Below are 18,193 nucleotides of genomic sequence, written 5' to 3'. Positions count from 1 at the left end.
GTAATAAGGAGAGAGAGGTAATAAGGAGAGAGAGAGAGAGGTAATAAGGAAAGAGAGAGAGAGAGAGGTAATAAGGAGAGAGAGAGAGGGAGAGAGGTAATAAGGAGAGAGAGGTAATAAGGAGAGAGAGAGAGGTAATAAGGAGAGAGGTAATAAGGAAAGAGAGAGAGAGAGCGGTAATAAGGAGAGAGAGAGAGAGGTAATAAGGAAGAGAGAGAGGTAATAAGGAAAGAGAGAGAGAGAGAGGTAATAAGGAGAGAGAGAGAGAGAGAGAGGTAATAAGGAGAGAGAGAGAGGGAGAGAGGTAATAAGGAGAGAGAGAGAGAGAGCGGTAATAAGGAGAGAGAGAGAGAGAGAGAGGTAATAAGGAGAGAGAGAGAGGGAGAGAGGTAATAAGGAGAGAGAGAGAGAGGTAATAAGGAAAGAGAGAGAGGTAATAAGGAGAGAGAGAGAGGTAATAAGGAGAGAGAGAGGTAATAAGGAGAGAGAGAGAGAGGTAATGAGAGAGAGAGAGAGGTAATAAGGAGAGAGGTAATAAGGAAAGAGAGAGAGAGAGGTAATAAGGAGAGAGAGAGGGAGAGGTAATAAGGAGAGAGAGAGAGAGAGAGAGAGGTAATAAGGAGAGAGAGAGAGGTAATAAGGAGAGAGAGAGAGAGGTAATAAGGAGAGAGAGAGAGAGGTAATAAGGAGAGAGAGGTAATAAGGAGAGAGAGAGAGAGAGAGAGAGGTAATAAGGAGAGAGAGAGAGGTAATAAGGAGAGAGAGAGAGAGGTAATAAGGAAGAGAGAGAGAGAGAGAGGTAATAAGGAGAGAGAGGGAGAGAGGTAATAAGGAGAGAGAGAGAGCAATAGAGAGGTAATAAGGAGAGAGAGGTAATAAGAAGAGAGAGAGAGAGAGGTAATAAGGAGAGAGAGAGAGAGGTAATACGGAGAGAGAGCGAGAGCAATAGAGAGGTAATAAGGAGAGAGAGGTAATAAGGAGAGAGAGAGGTAATAAGGAGAGAGAGAGAGAGAGGTAATAAGGAGAGAGAGAGAGATAGAGAGGTAATGAGGAGAGAGAGAGAGAGAGAGGTAATAAGGAGAGAGAGAGAGAGAGGTAATAAGGAAAGAGAGAGAGTGAGAGAGGTAATAAGGAGAGAGAGAGAGGGAGAGAGGTAATAAGGAGAGAGAGAGAGCAATAGAGAGGTAATAAGGAGAGAGAGAGAGAGGTTATAAGGAGAGAGAGAGAGCATTAGAGAGGTAATAAGGAGAGAGAGAGAGCAATAGAGAGGTAATAAGGAGAGAGAGAGGTAATAAGGAGTGAGAGAGAGAGTGAGAGGTAATAAGGAGAGAGAGAGAGAGAGAGAGGTAATGAGGAGTGAGAGTGAGAGAGAGAGAGGTAATGAGGAGAGAGAGAGAGAGAGAGGTAATAAGGAGAGAGGTAATAAGGAGAGAGAGAGAGAGAGGTAATAAGGAGAGAGGTAATAAGGAGAGTGGTAATAAGGAGAGAGAGAGAGAGAGAGAGAGGTAATAAGGAGAGAGAGAGAGGTAATAAGGAGAGAGGTAATAAGGAAAGAGAGAGAGAGGTAATAAGGAGAGAGGTAATAAGGAAAGAGAGAGAGAGAGGTAAATAGGTTAGGTGTGTGGTGAGAGAGGTATAAGGAGAGAGAGAGAGAGAGAGAGAGGTATAAGGAAGAGAGAGAGAGAGGGTAATAAGGAGAGAGGTAATAAGAAAGAGAGAGAGAGAGGTAATAAGGAGAGAGGTAATAGGAAAGAGAGAGAGAGAGGTAATAAGGAGAGAGGTAATAAGGAAAGAGAGAGAGAGAGGTAATAAGGAGAGAGGTAATAAGGAAAGAGAGAGAGAGAGGTAATAAGGAGAGAGGTAATAAGGAGAGAGAGAGAGGTAATACGGAGAGAGGTAATAAGGAAAGAGAGAGAGAGGTAATAAGGAAAGAGAGAGAGAGAGGTAATAAGGAGAGAGAGAGAGAGAGGGGTAATAAGGAGAGAGAGAGAGAGGTAATAAGGAAAGAGAGAGAGAGAGGTAATAAGGAGAGAGAGAGAGAGAGGTAATAAGGAAAGAGAGAGAGAGAGAGAGGTAATAAGGAGAGAGAGAGAGAGAGGTAATAAGGAAAGAGAGAGAGAGAGGTAATAAGGAGAGAGAGAGAGAGAGAGGTAATAAGGAGAGAGGTAATAAGGAGAGAGAGAGAGAGAGGTAATAAGGAGAGAGGTAATAAGGAGAGAGAGAGAGAGGTAATAAGGAGAGAGGTAATAAGGAAAGAGAGAGAGAGAGAGGTAATAAGGAGAGAGAGAGGGAGAGGTAATAAGGAGAGAGAGAGAGGTAATAAGGAGAGAGAGAGAGGTAATAAGGAGAGAGAGAGAGAGAGCAATAGAGAGGTAATAAGGAGAGAGAGAGAGCAATAGAGAGGTAATAAGGAGAGAGAGGTAATAAGGAGAGAGAGGTAATAAGGAGAGAGAGAGAGAGAGAGAGAGGTAATAAGGAGAGAGAGAGAGGTAATGAGGAGAGAGAGAGAGAGAGAGGTAATAAGGAGAGAGAGAGGTAATAAGGAGAGAGAGAGAGAGGTAATAAGGAAAGAGAGAGAGAGAGAGAGGTAATAAGGAGAGGGAGAGAGAGCAATAGAGAGGTAATAAGGAGAGAGAGAGGGAGAGGTAATAAGGAGAGAGAGAGAGAGGTAATAAGGAGAGAGAGAGAGAGAGAGAGGTAATAAGGAGAGAGAGAGAGAGCAATAGAGAGGTAATAAGGAGAGAGAGGTAATAAGGAGAGAGAGAGGTAATAAGGAGAGAGAGGTAATAAGGAGAGAGAGAGAGAGAGAGAGGTAATAAGGAGAGAGAGAGAGAGAGAGAGAGAGAGGTAATGAGGAGAGAGAGAGAGAGAGAGAGAGAGAGAGAGGTAATGAGGAGAGAGAGAGAGAGAGAGAGAGAGGTAATAAGGAGAGAGAGAGAGAGGTAATAAGGAGAGAGAGAGAGGTAATAAGGAGAGAGGTAATAAGGAAAGAGAGAGAGAGAGGTAATAAGGAGAGAGAGAGAGAGAGGTAATAAGGAAAGAGAGAGAGAGAGAGGTAATAAGGAGAGAGGTAATAAGGAGAGAGAGAGAGAGGTAATAAGGAGAGAGGTAATAAGGAGAGAGAGAGAGAGAGAGGTAATAAGGAAAGAGAGAGAGAGAGGTAATAAGGAGAGAGAGAGGTAATAAGGAGAGAGGTAATAAGGAAAGAGAGAGAGAGAGGTAATAAGGAGAGAGAGAGGGAGAGGTAATAAGGAGAGAGAGAGAGAGAGGTAATAAGGAGAGAGAGAGAGAGAGGTAATAAGGAGAGAGAGAGGGAGAGGTAATAAGGAGAGAGAGAGAGAGAGGTAATAAGGAGAGAGAGAGAGAGAGAGAGAGGTAATGAGAGAGAGGTAATAAGGAGAGAGAGAGAGAGAGAGAGAGAGGTAATAAGGAGAGAGAGAGAGAGCGGTAATAAGGAGAGAGAGAGAGAGAGGTAATAAGGAGAGAGAGAGAGAGAGGTAATAAGGAGAGAGAGAGAGAGAGAGAGAGGTAATAAGGAGAGAGAGAGAGAGAGAGAGAGAGGTAATAAGGAGAGAGAGAGAGAGAGGTAATAAGGAGAGAGAGGTAATAAGGAGAGAGAGAGAGAGGTAATAAGGAGAGAGAGGTAATAAGGAGAGAGAGAGAGAGGTAATAAGGAGAGAGAGGTAATAAGGAGAGAGAGAGAGAGAGGTAATAAGGAGAGAGAGAGAGAGAGAGAGAGATCATCTGTCTGGACATTTGTAAAGTGTGATGACTGAACACACACTGTGGTCCATGATGAACTTGACTTCACTGGTTGTGGACAATATAAAAGTGATCAATCACGGATCTGATATTTGATCAGCTGACATGTTGTTAAAGGAGGATTCTCGTGTTTTTACAGGTGTGTGTGTGTGTGTGTGTGTGTGTGCGTGTGTGTGTGTGTGTGTGCGTGTGTGTGTGTGTGTGTGTGGTCGTCACACCACCATGCCAAAAAAATTTACCCAAGCAGCCGGGCGTTACAGCAGTTAGAGCGGAGTTACAAGACAGCATCTGATATCACCATGGCAACGGAGAGAGAGATTTTCACAGGGACACTGTAACTTCTGTGTGTGGCAGTTTTTAAAGGAAACTTTATTGACAGTTGCGTTGAGCACAAACGGATGATTTGGTGCATCATGAACGGTCTAATCTCAAGGTGCATCCGGTCGAGCAGGACTGTCCTCAGGTGAGGCTTCTTGTGTTCCTGCTCTAACTGTGATCCGTCTCCTCTCAGGTGTCCCCACGCCAACAGAGGAGGTTCTGCACCACACGCTGGGCATGCTGGTCCGTGAGCGGAAGATCTACCCGACACCGGACGGATATTTTATCGTCACCCCTCAGACGTACTTCATCACCCCGAGCCTCATCAGAACCAGCTCCAAGTGGTACCACTTAGACGAGCGGTCAGCTGAGCGACACCAGCAGCAGCACCAGAACCAGCAGCAGCACCAGCAGACGCAGTGCACCTCCCCCCTCTCGGGCACTATCACCCCCTCCACCTCTGGACCCGTCAGAGACAGATCACACCCAAAGTCCAACCAGAACCACAGTGGGGGAGGAGGAGGAGGAGGAGGCGGGGAAACCTTCTACAACAACAGTTACCGTGGTGAAGACCCTCCTAGCCACCACACCACCCTGTCACGCAGATCCCCCAAAGACCACCGGGAGGCGTACTCGTCCCCACACTCCCCACAAACTCCTCCTCAGCAGGCAGGAGGAAACACGGAGAAGAGCCGCAGCAGCCTCGGGTTCCCCTTCAAGACGGACACACTCACCAAGCACCGAGGAGGAGGAGGAGGAGGCGGAGGAGGAGGAGGAGGAGGAGGAGGAGGAGGAACAGGAGAGGTGGAGAAACAGGCGGGTGGAGGCAGTGGAACAGGAAGTCGTAAGTTTGGCCTGAAGCTGTTCCGCCTGAGCTTCAAGAAGGACAAGGCCAAGCAGCTGGCCACCTTCTCGGCTCAGTTCCCCCCTGAGGAGTGGCCGCTCCGCGACGAGGAGGTGCCGAGCCAGCTGCCTCGCCACGTTGAGATGGAGATAATCCGCAGGATCAACCCTGACCTCACAGTGGAAAACCTGGCTCGCCATACGGCCGTCATGAAGCGTCTGGAAGAAGAGCGTGCTCAGAGGAGCAAAGCCTCATCGGCCAATCAGAGCTCGAGGAGCAGGAGAAGCGGGGGCCGTCACAGGAAGCAGTCTCAGGCCAAGCTGAGCCGCTCTCACAGTAAGACCAGAGCATCCCGTGGAGAGCCCAGCGACCTGGAGCTGCCCGACCGAGACTACAGAGCATACTCGTCCTCGCTGGCCCGCTCGCCGAGGGAACACGCCCTCGCCATGGAACGGCAGCGCGCCCGGCTTCATCTGGCGCACAGCAATCCCAACATCCTAGATTCCTCGCACCTTCCCGTCACTCCTGAGTGGGACGTGTCTGGAGAGCTCGCCAAGCGCCGCACAGAGATGCCTTTCCCCGAGCCGAGCCACGGCCCTTCAGCCCACCACTCCAAAGTGCACCGCTCACACTCGCACACCCAGGAGAGGAAGTCGAGGAACGAGCGCAGTGACAAGGCCAAGGAGCGATCCCGGTCCATGGATAATTCCAAAGGGCCGCTGGGTGCCGGGCTCATCGGGCCGCCGGATTACTACGACGACCGGAGCCGCTACTACACAGACGACGGAACCCTCAGAGCCAATCAGAGCTCTGCTCACTATTCTCGGGCCACGCCCCCTTCGGCTAAGCATCCTGTGGACTCTTTAGGGCTGGATGGTGGGCGGAGCTTAGAGAAGAGTAAGAGCAGGGACAGCCTGCCCGCGTACTCCCCAAAACCACTTCTCCCCTCCATCCCGCCGGATGATTACTTCCAGTGCTCGGGTTCATCTGAGGCCGTCCTCACAGCTGCTAACACGCTTGGAACTCTGGGTAAGAGCAGCCACGAGGGGTTAAAAGTGGGCGGGGCCGACAGGCAGACTGACAGACAGACGCCCCACCCTCTGGACAGTAAGGAGGATTTGTCAAAGGTTGGGCCTAAAGGGGGCAGCCTGCCTCCGATACCTCTGTCTATTCCTGACCCCCCGCTTGCTAACGGCAGACCGCCCCACAGCGCCTCCTCTGGTCAGGAGAAACGTAAGGAGATCTTTAGTAAAGACACACTCTTCAAACCTCCTCCCAGCCTCCCTCTACCTGGGTACAGCTCCCTGAGGAAACCCCCCGCTCTGGTGGCCTCTACCCTGTCCTCATCCTGTGATGCTATTGATTCCCAGGAGGCCTTTGACGCCCCAAAACCTCTGGTCGCTACGTCGTCCGCCCCGCCGCCAGGGATCGAACCGACTCCTGGCGCCGCAGAGGCCTCTTTTGACTACTACAACGTGTCCGACGACGAGGAGCTGGAGGAGGGCGGTGCTAAGAGTCGAGGGGAGGACGAGAAGACTGGAGGAGGCGTTGTTGGGAGGGGAGGGGGAGGAGCAGGGACCATGCAGTGGCTGCTGGAGAGGGAAAAGGAGAGGGACCTTCAGAGGAGGTTTGAGAGGACTCTGGCTTTCCCAGGTGCTAAGGAGAACCTCCCAGAACCCGCTCAGAACCAGCAGTCAGCTCACTCCGCTCGACTGGACAGCATGGACTCCAGCTCGGTCACTGTGGACAGTGGATTCAACTCACCAAGGTGAGAACATTCATACTGAGCGTGAACTACACACACGTGCATCCATCTGTCTTTGTCACTAAGAGAGAGAGGCAGAAAAACATCAGTGGGAGGAGAAAGAAATTATTATCAACACAAAGTTTACAATTCTTAACAAGCAGTGCTGAACTCCAGTCGCCAAACTTGTAACGAGCAGTATGTAACTCCCCCTAGTGTTTAAAATGAGTACTGCAGTCTAAACTCTAATTATCACAGAGAGCTGTCCCCCCCCTCCTCTCACACAGGTCAGCATGTGGTGGACACTGTAGCTTCAGTGTTTAGCCAGCTCTGCATGTGGTGGACACTGTAGCTTCAGTGTTTAGCCAGCTCTGCATGTGGTGGACACTGTAGCTTCAGTGTTTAGCCAGCTCTGCATGTGGTGGACACTGTAGCTTCAGTGTTTAGCCAGCTCTCCATGTGGTGGACACTGTAGCTTCAGTGTTTAGCCAGCTCTGCATGTGGTGGACACTGTAGCTTCAGTGTTTAGCCAGCTCTGCATGTGGTGGACACTGTAGCTTCAGTGTTTAGCCAGCTCTGCATGTGGTGGACACTGTAGCTTCAGTGTTTAGCCAGCTCTGCATGTGGTGGACACTGTAGCTTCAGTGTTTAGCCAGCTCTGCATGTGGTGGACACTGTAGCTTCAGTGTTTAGCCAGCTCTGCATGTGGTGGACACTGTAGCTTCAGTGTTTAGCCAGCTCTCCATGTGGTGGACACTGTAGCTTCAGTGTTTAGCCAGCTCTGCATGTGGTGGACACTGTAGCTTCAGTGTTTAGCCAGCTCTGCATGTGGTGGACACTGTAGCTTCAGTGTTTAGCCAGCTCTGCATGTGGTGGACACTGTAGCTTCAGTGTTTAGCCAGCTCTGCATGTGGTGGACACTGTAGCTTCAGTGTTTAGCCAGCTCTGCATGTGGTGGACACTGTAGCTTCAGTGTTTAGCCAGCTCTGCATGGGTCTGTAAAGCTTTCTGCGTTCTAACCTCTCTCCATGTTTCATCTCCAACATTGATCCTAGTTTGAGCAGCTTTCTGCTGCTGGAGCTTATTAGAAACATGCAGAGGCTTTTTAGCTCGGGTACAATCACTTCTATCTGAAGCAGTTCCACTGCCCGCTTCCATCGCTGCAACACCTGTTCACCTGATAACTGCTCTCATATCTGGCAAACCAAGGGGCGTCCAAAACGGCCTTCAAAGCCCCGCCTACCTTCTCTGGTCCAATCAAATCCAGAGCATTCAGGCGCAGAATCTAAAGTTAGAAGGAGGACATACTGGCTGCTGCATTGTTGTCAGAGAAGCTTCAACACAGCAGGTTTCCTTCATGATCACACAGGAAGAGAGCAGCTCTCTGATTGGTCCTTTAAAAGATTGTTATTGTATTGTGTGCAGATAAATGACTCCTGTTGTGATCTGGCGCCATATATAAGAAAGAGGTTTTCTTTAGAATTTTCTGCAGGTGTTTAAAGGACTTAAATGGCTGTTATTAATCAGAACGTGTTATTCTTTGACGCTGTAAGTCCAGTCGATGCGAGTGCTCTCTGTGTATGTTGAAAAATAGGTTCAGATTTGGTTGGAGTGCGAGGACCTCTCTTTGTCTCCTGTTGCCATGGTGAATCCAAGTATCAGGGTCCCCATTATTTCAACGCTGAACTCCGAGTGAACAAACTCCGAGTTCACTGAAATCAGCTGAGAGTTTCGAGTTAGACTGGGTCTGTTGAACATCCTTTCTGAATCGGGTCCGGCCTCCTGTGACTCCGCCTCCTATGATGTTATATTTAATCTCTCTCCTGTGTCTGCAGGACGAGGGAGAGTTTGGCGTCAAACACCTCCTCCATCGTGGAGAGTAACCGTCGGCAGAACCTGGCTCTGAGCCCCGGACACCTCGGCATCACCTCCGGGAACGGCCCCCCGTTCTCCTTCAGAGCCATCCCAGAACCTTCCGGAACCCAACCTGAGAAACTCCAGAAACCCAACGCCTGCCTCGCGTCAATCACCAGCGTGTAGGGGGCGGGGCTAAGGGCTGGGAGGAGCGCTGAGACCTGATGGATAGGAACTACAAATCCAACCCCCACAAATAAGGACTGTTACACCTTCAGACTGACGGACTGTCCGAGTCAGTGGAACTGTTAACACACACACACACACACACACACACGCACACACACACACACACACACACACACACACACACACACACGCACCAGGCAGACTCTGACATTATCATCGACAGCCTCCAGTTTACACACTGCTGTTGTGTTGTTTCACTAACGTGGGTTGTAGTTGTGGGTTGTGTGTGTGTGTGTGTGTGTGTGTGCGTGTGTGTGTGTGTGTGTGTGTGTGTGTGTATGTATGTATTATCTGTTATCTCAGGTCATGTTATTTCCCATCCAGCTGCTCCGAGTCAGCATGTCTCCCTCTGCTGGTGTCTCCTGGTATTACACTGAAAAAGCTGCAAAGCTGCTCTGCTGACTACTGATGCTGAGGTTACACGCACGCTCACACACACACACACACACACACACACCTGGTACTAACATGAGTGTGCACAGGTGATCTGACCCACCTCCCTGCTCTTTGAATAGGTAAACATAGATGTGATCGTCCTGTACTCCAAACTAAAGTCAGTGCATCTCATTTGACTAATTCAGGAGGATATTTGTTTATCTCGGCAGCCCCTCCCCCACGCACTGTATGAAGACGTCTCTGCAGCAACACCTGAACGCATCGCTGTGTTTAACCTTCTGTGAACGACGTGACGTGACATTCAAACTGATTTAAAGACAGAGAAGATTTAAAACGATGGTCGTCTGTCAGATGTACGTCCCACTTCAGGAGCAGATGACCTCCCGGGGTGTGAGCCTGCAAAAAAGGGTCTTGGGTTTGTGGAAATAACAACATCATGATGTAGTAAAAACTCGAGCTTCGTCAGGTCGGTCCTCAAGAGGAGACGAAAACTGGCGTCACATCGATCGCTCAAGATGCATTCAAGGAAATCTGGAAATCTAATCGCTGACTGACTTTCGTGATCGGATAGTTAGCCGCACTTTTATCCAGATATCTGAGCGAATATGTCCCGTCAGTTTGGATTACAACATCTGCTAACAGGGGCGGCAGTAGCTCAGTCTGTAGGGACTTGGGTTGGGAACCGGAGGGTCGCCGGTTCGAGTCCCGGCACGGACCAAGTCCGGAAATTGGTCTGGTAGCTGGAGAGGTGCCAGTCCACTTCCTGAGCACTGCCGAGGTGCCCTTGAGCAAGGCACCGAACCCCAACAACTGCTCTGGGGCGCTCTCTGTGCAGCCCCCTCACTCTGAGACCTCTCCATTAAATGCAGAGTGAAAAACCGAATTTCCCCTTGCGGGATTAATAAAGTATATGAAAAGAAAAAAAAAAACAAAACAGAACTGTCATTAGTGCAGATTGTTCTCCGCCTACTTTTGGTTTCCATGCCGACTGTTTCTTCTGCACACAACAACAAAGCCTGCTGATTCGTCGTACGTCCAAGCAGCTCGGCCATCCAGAGCCTTTGAACAGATTCTACGTGTATAAATAGTAAATAGAGTTTATAGTTGGCTCTAAGGGGTCAGATCTCACCTGTACCTGCATCACTGTAAACTCATGTTAACACCAGGTGTGAAGGAGAGGTGTGTGGTGTTGTGTAACCACAGTTTTCACTCTGACAGCTGATGTAGAATGAAGCAGAGCAGCTCTCACCTGTGACCTTCCTGCAGACAGACTCCTCGTGTTCCTCGCTGTGACTCCCTCACGTCCTCAGACCGCCTCACCTGTGCTCCTCTGCACAGGACAGGTGTGTTTACACTCAACACATCGTCACATACCTGAATATTATTATTATTATTATGTTGTCGCACCAGTTTCAAAACCACGGCAACAAAATTCGACCCCCGATATTCAGTCACAATTTGTTTTTAATCCACTCTGACTCAGTCGCACAAAAACATTTTGGTACCATAAGGTTGACGGAGGCCCGTTGTCTACCAGGTGCTGTATGTGTGTCGTGTTTCCATGACAACCATGACCCTGCCCGGCTGCTTGCTGGGTCTTCTCTGTTTGAGATGGTCGAATGGCGGATGATCGTCCTCCTACTTTGTCTGAGCTAAATAATAACGGCGCTGCTGTCACGGCTGCGATCGGATGCGCAGTGAGGACCCGACCGATCTACTTCATGATTGGCCGGTTGAAAAAAAAACGTGATGAGGTCAACAACGCTCTTCTAAAAAGTTAAAAGATTTTCAACTGAAGAGCTCGAGGCGGCGGTGCTGAAGATGTGCAGGTCTTTAAAACATTTCCACGTCGTTGGTGTGAAAAGAGAAAGTGAGGAGAGGAAACAAAGACAGAGCTGAGTAAATAAGATGTGAAATAGGTACATACTTTATTTCTTTTAAAATACGGGACAGGATATGTGAATATATGTACAGTGTATAGAAACTTTTATGTGTGGACATTTAAAGCAGTGTGAAAGACCAGCTGCTCTTTGTTTCTCTCCTCACATCAACAACACCTTTTTCTTTTCTCATCTTCACATGATGCAAGCATCAGATGATATCTAATCTGTTACCACGGCAACACGTAGGCAGTACCCAATACTGGGTGTTGTCTGGTAATTATAAACGCAGGTGAAACCCTGAGCTGATGTGTTTGTGCATTTAGACCGTGTGCCGTTGTAATGGACTCGCTCCTCTCACACGTAGATGGACCTGAGCTTGTTTAAGGAGCTGGGGATCGAACCCCTGACCTCCTGGCCACAGCCACACGCACCTTTCTTATCGTCCAAATCAGTCAAATAACAACGATTGTATCTTTTGAAAACAGCTGAAACACATATTTAAATTCAGATCGGTGGTCCCGACCGCTTCCCGAGGACGTGACGAGTCACAGTCGCCATCCTGACCGTGTGTGTGTGTGTGTGTGTGTGTGTGTGTGTGTGTGTGTGTGTGTGTGTGTGTGTGTGTGTGTGTGTGTGTGTGTGTGTGTGTGTGTGTGTGTGTGTGTGTGTGTGTGTGTGTGTGTGTGTGTGTGTGTGTGTGTGTGTGTGTGTGTGTGTGTGTGTGTGTGTGACACACAACAAGAAGGGATGTTACTCTCCTGTTTCAGTATTACTCCATACTAACAACGCTCCACTCACACTTCAACTCGGGTTGTCACGATACCAGAGTGTGAAACTTTAAGACGATTTCAGTGAGACTTTAATGACATGGATTCCTCCGACTCCGTCTAAACGGCACTAAAACATCGGCAGCATGTCGGTACTGACACGTTGCCGCTGTGTTTGTGCCTTTTTAGAAATCAGCAGGAACAAAAAACGGGACTGAAAATGACGACCGTTATTTAAAATCAGGTTATCGTTTTAAAACGTGGTATCGAAAATACTCATATTTTGACAACCTTACTATGAATCATCCACACACACACACACACACACACACACACACACACACGCACACGCTCATCATCCACACACACACACTTCAGTCACCTCCATGAATACTTGACTTTCACCTCAAACTGGATCGTCCCCTGAGCCGCTCTCACTCCTGGTGCTACGATGTGTTCTGGTGTGTGTCGGCCATGATGACAGTGATGATGTAATAGGAGTATTAAACTCTCGCAGGTGTGAACAGGTCGCACACGGACTGAAGGACCGCTCGATCCGGGGGGTGGGGCGGGTGGGGCGGATCATAAGACTAAACTTGAGCTGAGCTGGATTCACCTGTCTCTAAAGATCCTGAAGTCCTATAGGTCAATCATGTCCCGCCCTCCTATAGGCTCAGGGAGCTGTCAATCATCCCTGAGTGGTCGTCTTCTCGACTCCTCTACAACTACCTCCACAGCAGCAAAAACACAGCCCGTCCTCTCTGCTAACACACTGTCATCAGCCTCGAGCCTGTGAATGTCTACACACACACACACACACACACACACACACACACACACACACACACACACACACACACACACACACACATGAATATACACACTAACTCTCTACACATCAAAGTGCTGGACTCCCTGTTGTCTCCCTCTCTCCCCTCTCCTGATTTCTTCTGATGGTACGAGACGGTGTAACGGTTGGACAGAGAGTATCATTTAGCCTTAAAGGGTTCACTTTAAATGAAGCCGACTAGTTTCATAAGAATCCTTACCTGAGGTCTGTACTACCTGTCCTCTAACTCAACACCTGACTTTACCCGCGTCACCTGGTCCCTAGCTGGAAGGCGGGGCTAAGTCTCCTGGCTGCATCAACCCCCACACCAGAAAAGTTTAGAGATCTGAAAAGCCCGTTTTTTTTCTTTGTTTTCATTACTGGCCCTTTAAGTGTGCCTCAGTCAAAGAGTGTCGCTGCTATTGGTTGTTAGAACGTGTTGCTGTCACTTTAAGAACACTCGCATGTTAAAGGACCTGATGGGTTGAAAGATTTTATTGACGTAGATTTGCTATGAACCGGTTCCCCTCTGTCATCCTGTCCCAGGTCAGTGTGCAGTAACACCTGCTGGCCAGTAGGGGTCAGCAGTGTCGGACGCAGGATTGCCCGTCCCTGGCGTACAGAGGGAAACACATTTTTTCCCCGTTTATTTTTAATTTTTTTTTATGGTCGTCCCAATACCAGAATTTTCATCTTTGGTGCATTCAAAATCGCCGGTGATTACAGTTTGGTTACCACGGCAACAAACAGAAGCCCCACCCACCTCACACAATGCAGTGTAATTTCTGTTTTAAAGTCTGAAGTAAACTCTCCCACACCGGCGACAGTTTTACAAATATGTTGATGAAAATGTCGATGCAGGAATGTTCTCGTCCTCGGCTCTCGTGACAAACACAGAATGTTATCAACCTGTGAATTTGCCCCCGACAGCTTTTTATTTCAAACGATGACTGAAGATCTGACTTTTTTTTTTTTTTTTTTTAAGCTTCAGTTTTCTTTTGTACAAACGATCATTAGAATCACAGAGGTCGTAATCTTTTTGAAGGAGGAAAATGAAAAGAAAGGGACGATCACTTCCTGAATGAACATCGTGCTGATTTGGGAATAAATCTTCGGAGAAGTAGGACCACTCTATCGTAGACGTCTTCATAACGAGCCAGAGAAGTCGCCCCCTGCTGGCGCACGTCTTACACTGACCTCTCCATGTTTCTCCCAGTGAAGAGCTGCTCTAAAGGCCTTAAAGAGATGAGTGCTGCTCCCTGATCTCGTGTCGGGTTTTTTAGCTCTGATTGTACCACAGCTCTGTTTTTTAACCACTACACGAGGGTCCGACCTCTAGAGTGACCACCAAGACTTCTGTCTGCTCCTCCTCTTCCTCTGTGCCGCAACGCTGCTGTACGCTCCAGTCCATTCTACCTTTGAGACGGAGCTTTGAGTCGTTGAGACCAGGACAGTGAGCGTTACCAAACAGAAGCCCCCCCCCCCCCCCTCGTACAGAATAGTTTCTATTGCACCGCCAATCTGGGAAAAACCACTACAGTAGAGTACAGTTCAGGTGTTGTGGTCTGAAGCTGCAGCCCCCCGCCTGATGGAGGCCCTGGCCCCCCCCATGTCTGATGTTTGCACTGCCCCTTCCCCCCCCCCCCCCCCCCCCCCCCCTTCCCCGTCCAGCCTTGGTCCCTTCCCTTCCATCCTTTTCTACAGACGGTCCATGAAATGTCTTCCCGGTACATCGGCACGGTGTTTCTACAGACGGAGGTTCAACAACAATAACATTGTTTCTAACGGTGACATGCTGTATGTCATACTGTAAATGATGTTTATCTGTCATGCCTAGTCAAATAATTTAAACAATAAAAAGAGGGATTTTTTAAATGTCTATAATATCTGAAAGTCCCTTTGATGTGTAGTTCTGGTGTTACTGTTGTTGTAGTGTATGTGATACCCTGTGGGGTTTGTGTTACTTTTTAAGATAATAAAATAACAATGTTTGATTAAACTCCCGTCTGATGTCTTTATGTGAGCACCGACATTGACCTCGAACCTTCAACCTGATTTTCACACATGGAGGTCGTCTCTGAACTCACCTCTTATCCTCTGCACTATGTGAACAGCTCCTGCAGCGGCTGTGATCACTGTCATTCATGAGTTTACCCACCAGGTGGAGCTGTTGCACTAGGAGCAGAAACATACAACCACAGAAGAGCCTGATCTTGATGGCCTGGTGGTCCAGCATGTCACCCGCCTCTCTGTCCTGCTCCATCCTCTGTCCTATCAAAATAAATGCAAACAGCCTGATCTTAAAGACATGTTTCTTTATCTTTCCTGTCTGACTTTTAATCTCTGCTCAGAGTTTTATTATAGTAATAAATGGCGAAGAAGAATCACTCCTGGTATTTCCACCTCGTTAATCTGATGACATGTTCAGAGGCTCAGATTTAACGCCACAGTGTATCATCGTGTTCATTTCAGTTTAAAAGCTTAAAGGTTAACACAGTAAAGACTGTGACCTTCAACAATGATTAGAAGAGAATGAATTCAGTAACCTATTGGATTCCTTTCATAATAAGTGAGTGTTCGGGGTTTTATTTTGAAGGGTCGCTACCTGCACACGCTCGTGGGTGTCGTATCTGCGTGTCGTTTCGCCCCCTCGCCGCCGCACGTGACCCCTCCCCTCTGTGGAGGGTGCCGCGCTCGCTCAGCTGTCCGCTCATTTCTCGCCTGTCTTCTCTCGGAGCGCGAGCATATCCCGCAATGTCCCGCTCTCAGAGCCCCGCGTGCGCCCCGCAGTTGGTCGCCCTCCTCCTCCTTCTACTCCTGATCGGTGAGGGACAGCAGAGCCTCACGAGCAAACCACTGCTCGTGTTCCTGATCGATGGATTCAGGTACGACTACATGGACGACCTGCACGCGCTGCCGGGATTCAGAGAGCTCGTGACCAACGGTGTGAAGGTGGACTACATGACGCCGGACTTCCCCAGTTTATCCTACCCCAACTACTACACTCTGATGACAGGTAATCAATCAACCAATCAACTACTACACTCTGATGACAGGTAATCAATCAACCAATCAACTACTACACTCTGATGACAGGTAATCAATCAACCAATCAACTACTACACTCTGATGACAGGTAATCAATCAACCAATCAACTACTACACTCTGATGACAGGTAATCAATCAACCAATCAACTACTACACTCTGATGACAGGTAATCAATCAACCAATCAACTACTAATTTAAGTCTTGAATGTAATATAAGTTATATTCAGGTTTTCCTGGAAATAAAGAATCTGATAAGAAGATGTTCAAGTGAGATAAATAAAACGACATAAGTGTGTGTGTGTGTGTGTGCGTGTGTGTGCGTGTGTGTGTGCGTGCGTGTGCGTGCGCCGAGGTTTCTCTCGGCTCTCCTGGTGAAAAACAGACGCTGGCGTTCAATAGAACAGGTTAAACTCCGGCCCTTACTCTTTGTACTGTACTTTGATGAGCTGAGCTTACCTGTATGATATCTCAGGTTTATGTCTTTTATTGATGATAAGCAGTTATTGCAAGGTGTGTCTGAACTCTCTGATCCCAGATACACAAACTGTCTCACCTGCAGAATTTCATCAGTACAGTCTGATCTGTTTGATATCAACCTGCAGTACCTGGAGTGTCCACTAGAGGCTGGCTGCAGCAGCACAGGAAGTCACATGCACACCCATTCAAACAGCCTGTTTTTACAGCAGACATGAACATGTTTACAGGTAGGACTAGGTAGGTAGCAAGGTAGCAAGGTAGCAAGGTAACAAGGTAGCAAGGTAACAAGGTAACAAGGTAGCAAGGTAACAAGGTAACAAGGTAGCAAGGTAACAAGGTAACAAGGTAACAAGGTAGCAAGGTAGCAAGGTAACAAGGTAGCAAGGTAGCAAGGTAGCAAGGTAGCAAGGTAGGATGCAAACCAGTGCAAGGGTGTGTCAGTGACTGTCCCCAAAATCGCCCCAAAAAGTGTCAGAACATAGAAAGACAGCGGCGTCCTTTAATCAGCATGACGTTTAAATGGATCCAACGCTACTTCTCTCTGTCACTTCACATTAAAAACCTTCCTGCAGAGACTTTCATTGACAAACTTTACACAACAGTAATGCTGAGCAGAGCAACGACGACCATGAGCGCGGTCAGATGGGGCCCTTTGGGAGGTTTCCTACTGTCGTTGCAAACAGCACAGTTTAAAGCTGCTGTTGTCTGTCAGCCTTTGGGGCCCCCGACCAGCTGCAGGGGCTTTTAAGCTGTTGCTGTTTCTCCTGCAGAGAGTCGGAGTGAGCTGGAGCCAGTGGGAGGGGCTTAGCCTACCATCTCCGTGCTCTAATCAACCTGCTGCATCCTGTTTCCTGTTCTCCACTCTGCAGCTCACATTCACCTTCTGATAGAAACACACACTCTGTTGCTTCATCCAACACAGCATACTTCTTTTGGCTTCATGTTTCTCTTCAGGGGAATCCCCCCCCCCCCCCCCCCTCTCTCTCTCTCTCTCTCACAGAGCTTCTCTCTCTCTCTCTCTCTCTCTCTCTCTCTCTCACAGAGCTTCTCTCTCTCTCTCTCTCTAACAGAGCTGCTCTCTCTCTCTCTAACAGAGCTGCTCTCTCTCTCACAGAGCTTCTCTCTCCCTCTCTCTCTCTCTCTCTCTAACAGAGCTTCTCTCTCTCTCTCTCTCTAACAGAGCTGCTCTCTCTCTCTCTCTCTCTCTCTCTCTCGGTGCATGCTGGGAGTGAGCGGTGTGAGTGAGACGCTGAGCGTTTGAGATTTTTTGACGTTTCTTTCTTTCTTAATTTGATTTAATTTAATGTAATTTTATTGGTTAAAGGGTTCACGTTAAGTTTATTGGTTAGTGTGTGTGTGTGTGTGTGTTTTTATCTCCTGCCGGTGTCTCGCCGGTCGGCGTCTCCAGACGCCATGGTAAATGGAGTCACCTTTGGCCACCTCACGAGGAAGCATGGCATTAAGATCAACGCCAGCTTCCCGTGCAGTGTGGAGGAGATCGGGCTGGCTGTGGGGGAGAAGGTCGGACACGGCAGCGTGAAGTCGGCGGCTCGGATGAACAGTGCCGTGGTCATCTTCCTGGATCAGGTGGAGAAGGTGAACCGCGTGGTGGAGACAGGCATCACGGTGAGGGAAATGTTTGTTCAGGTGACCCCGCTGACACAGCCGTCCACCAGGGTCATCCTGTCAAACGTCCCTCCGTTCATAAGCGACGAGTTTCTGAGCAGAGAGCTTTCCAGACATGGGAAGGTGGTGTCCCCCATTAAAAAGATCCTGTCTGGATGTAAGTCTCCGCTGCTGAAACACGTAGTGTCTCACCGCAGACAGCTGTTTATGATACTTAATAACCGGGATGCGGAGCTCAACCTCCGCTTCCGTGTTAAAGTAGATGATTATGACTACGTGATTTTTGCCTCCTCGTCGGCTATGAAGTGTTTCGGTTGTGGTGAGGAGGGACACACCGTGAGTGCCTGTCCGAAAGCCGGGGATCCGGCTCCGCCTGGCCGGGAGGTGACCCCCG

At 48.7% G+C, this 18,193-nt stretch overlaps 1 protein-coding gene and 1 long non-coding RNA gene across 4 annotated transcripts in view; one reads left to right on the top strand and one right to left on the bottom strand.

Moving 5' to 3' along the window:
• LOC306828890 (storkhead-box protein 2-like) overlaps nt 1-9,338 on the top strand; it is a 37,890-nt gene extending 28,552 nt beyond the window's left edge. For all 3 annotated transcript variants that reach the window (XM_079351628.1, XM_079351629.1, XM_079351630.1), the window contains 2 exons: nt 4,274-6,692; nt 8,504-9,338. In XM_079351628.1, coding sequence (XP_079207754.1) covers nt 4,274-6,692; nt 8,504-8,708 — 2,624 coding nt within the window. In that variant the 3' untranslated portion in view covers nt 8,709-9,338. The remainder of the gene's footprint in view (nt 1-4,273; nt 6,693-8,503) is intronic.
• A 2,865-nt stretch (nt 9,339-12,203) lies between these two features.
• Nucleotides 12,204-14,687, bottom strand: LOC306828891. Its single transcript, XR_013779805.1, has 2 exons — nt 12,662-14,687; nt 12,204-12,617 (listed from the first exon to the last, which is right to left on the bottom strand). It is a non-coding gene; the product is annotated as an uncharacterized lncRNA (long non-coding RNA).
• Between the last annotated feature and the right edge of the window lie 3,506 nt (nt 14,688-18,193).

Source organism: Symphodus melops (assembly GCF_947650265.1).
Source record: "Symphodus melops genome assembly, chromosome: 9".
NCBI classification, from domain to species: Eukaryota; Metazoa; Chordata; class Actinopteri; order Labriformes; family Labridae; genus Symphodus; species Symphodus melops.
Note: the sequence above shows the minus strand (reverse complement) of the source record. Positions and strands in the feature narration are given on the sequence as shown.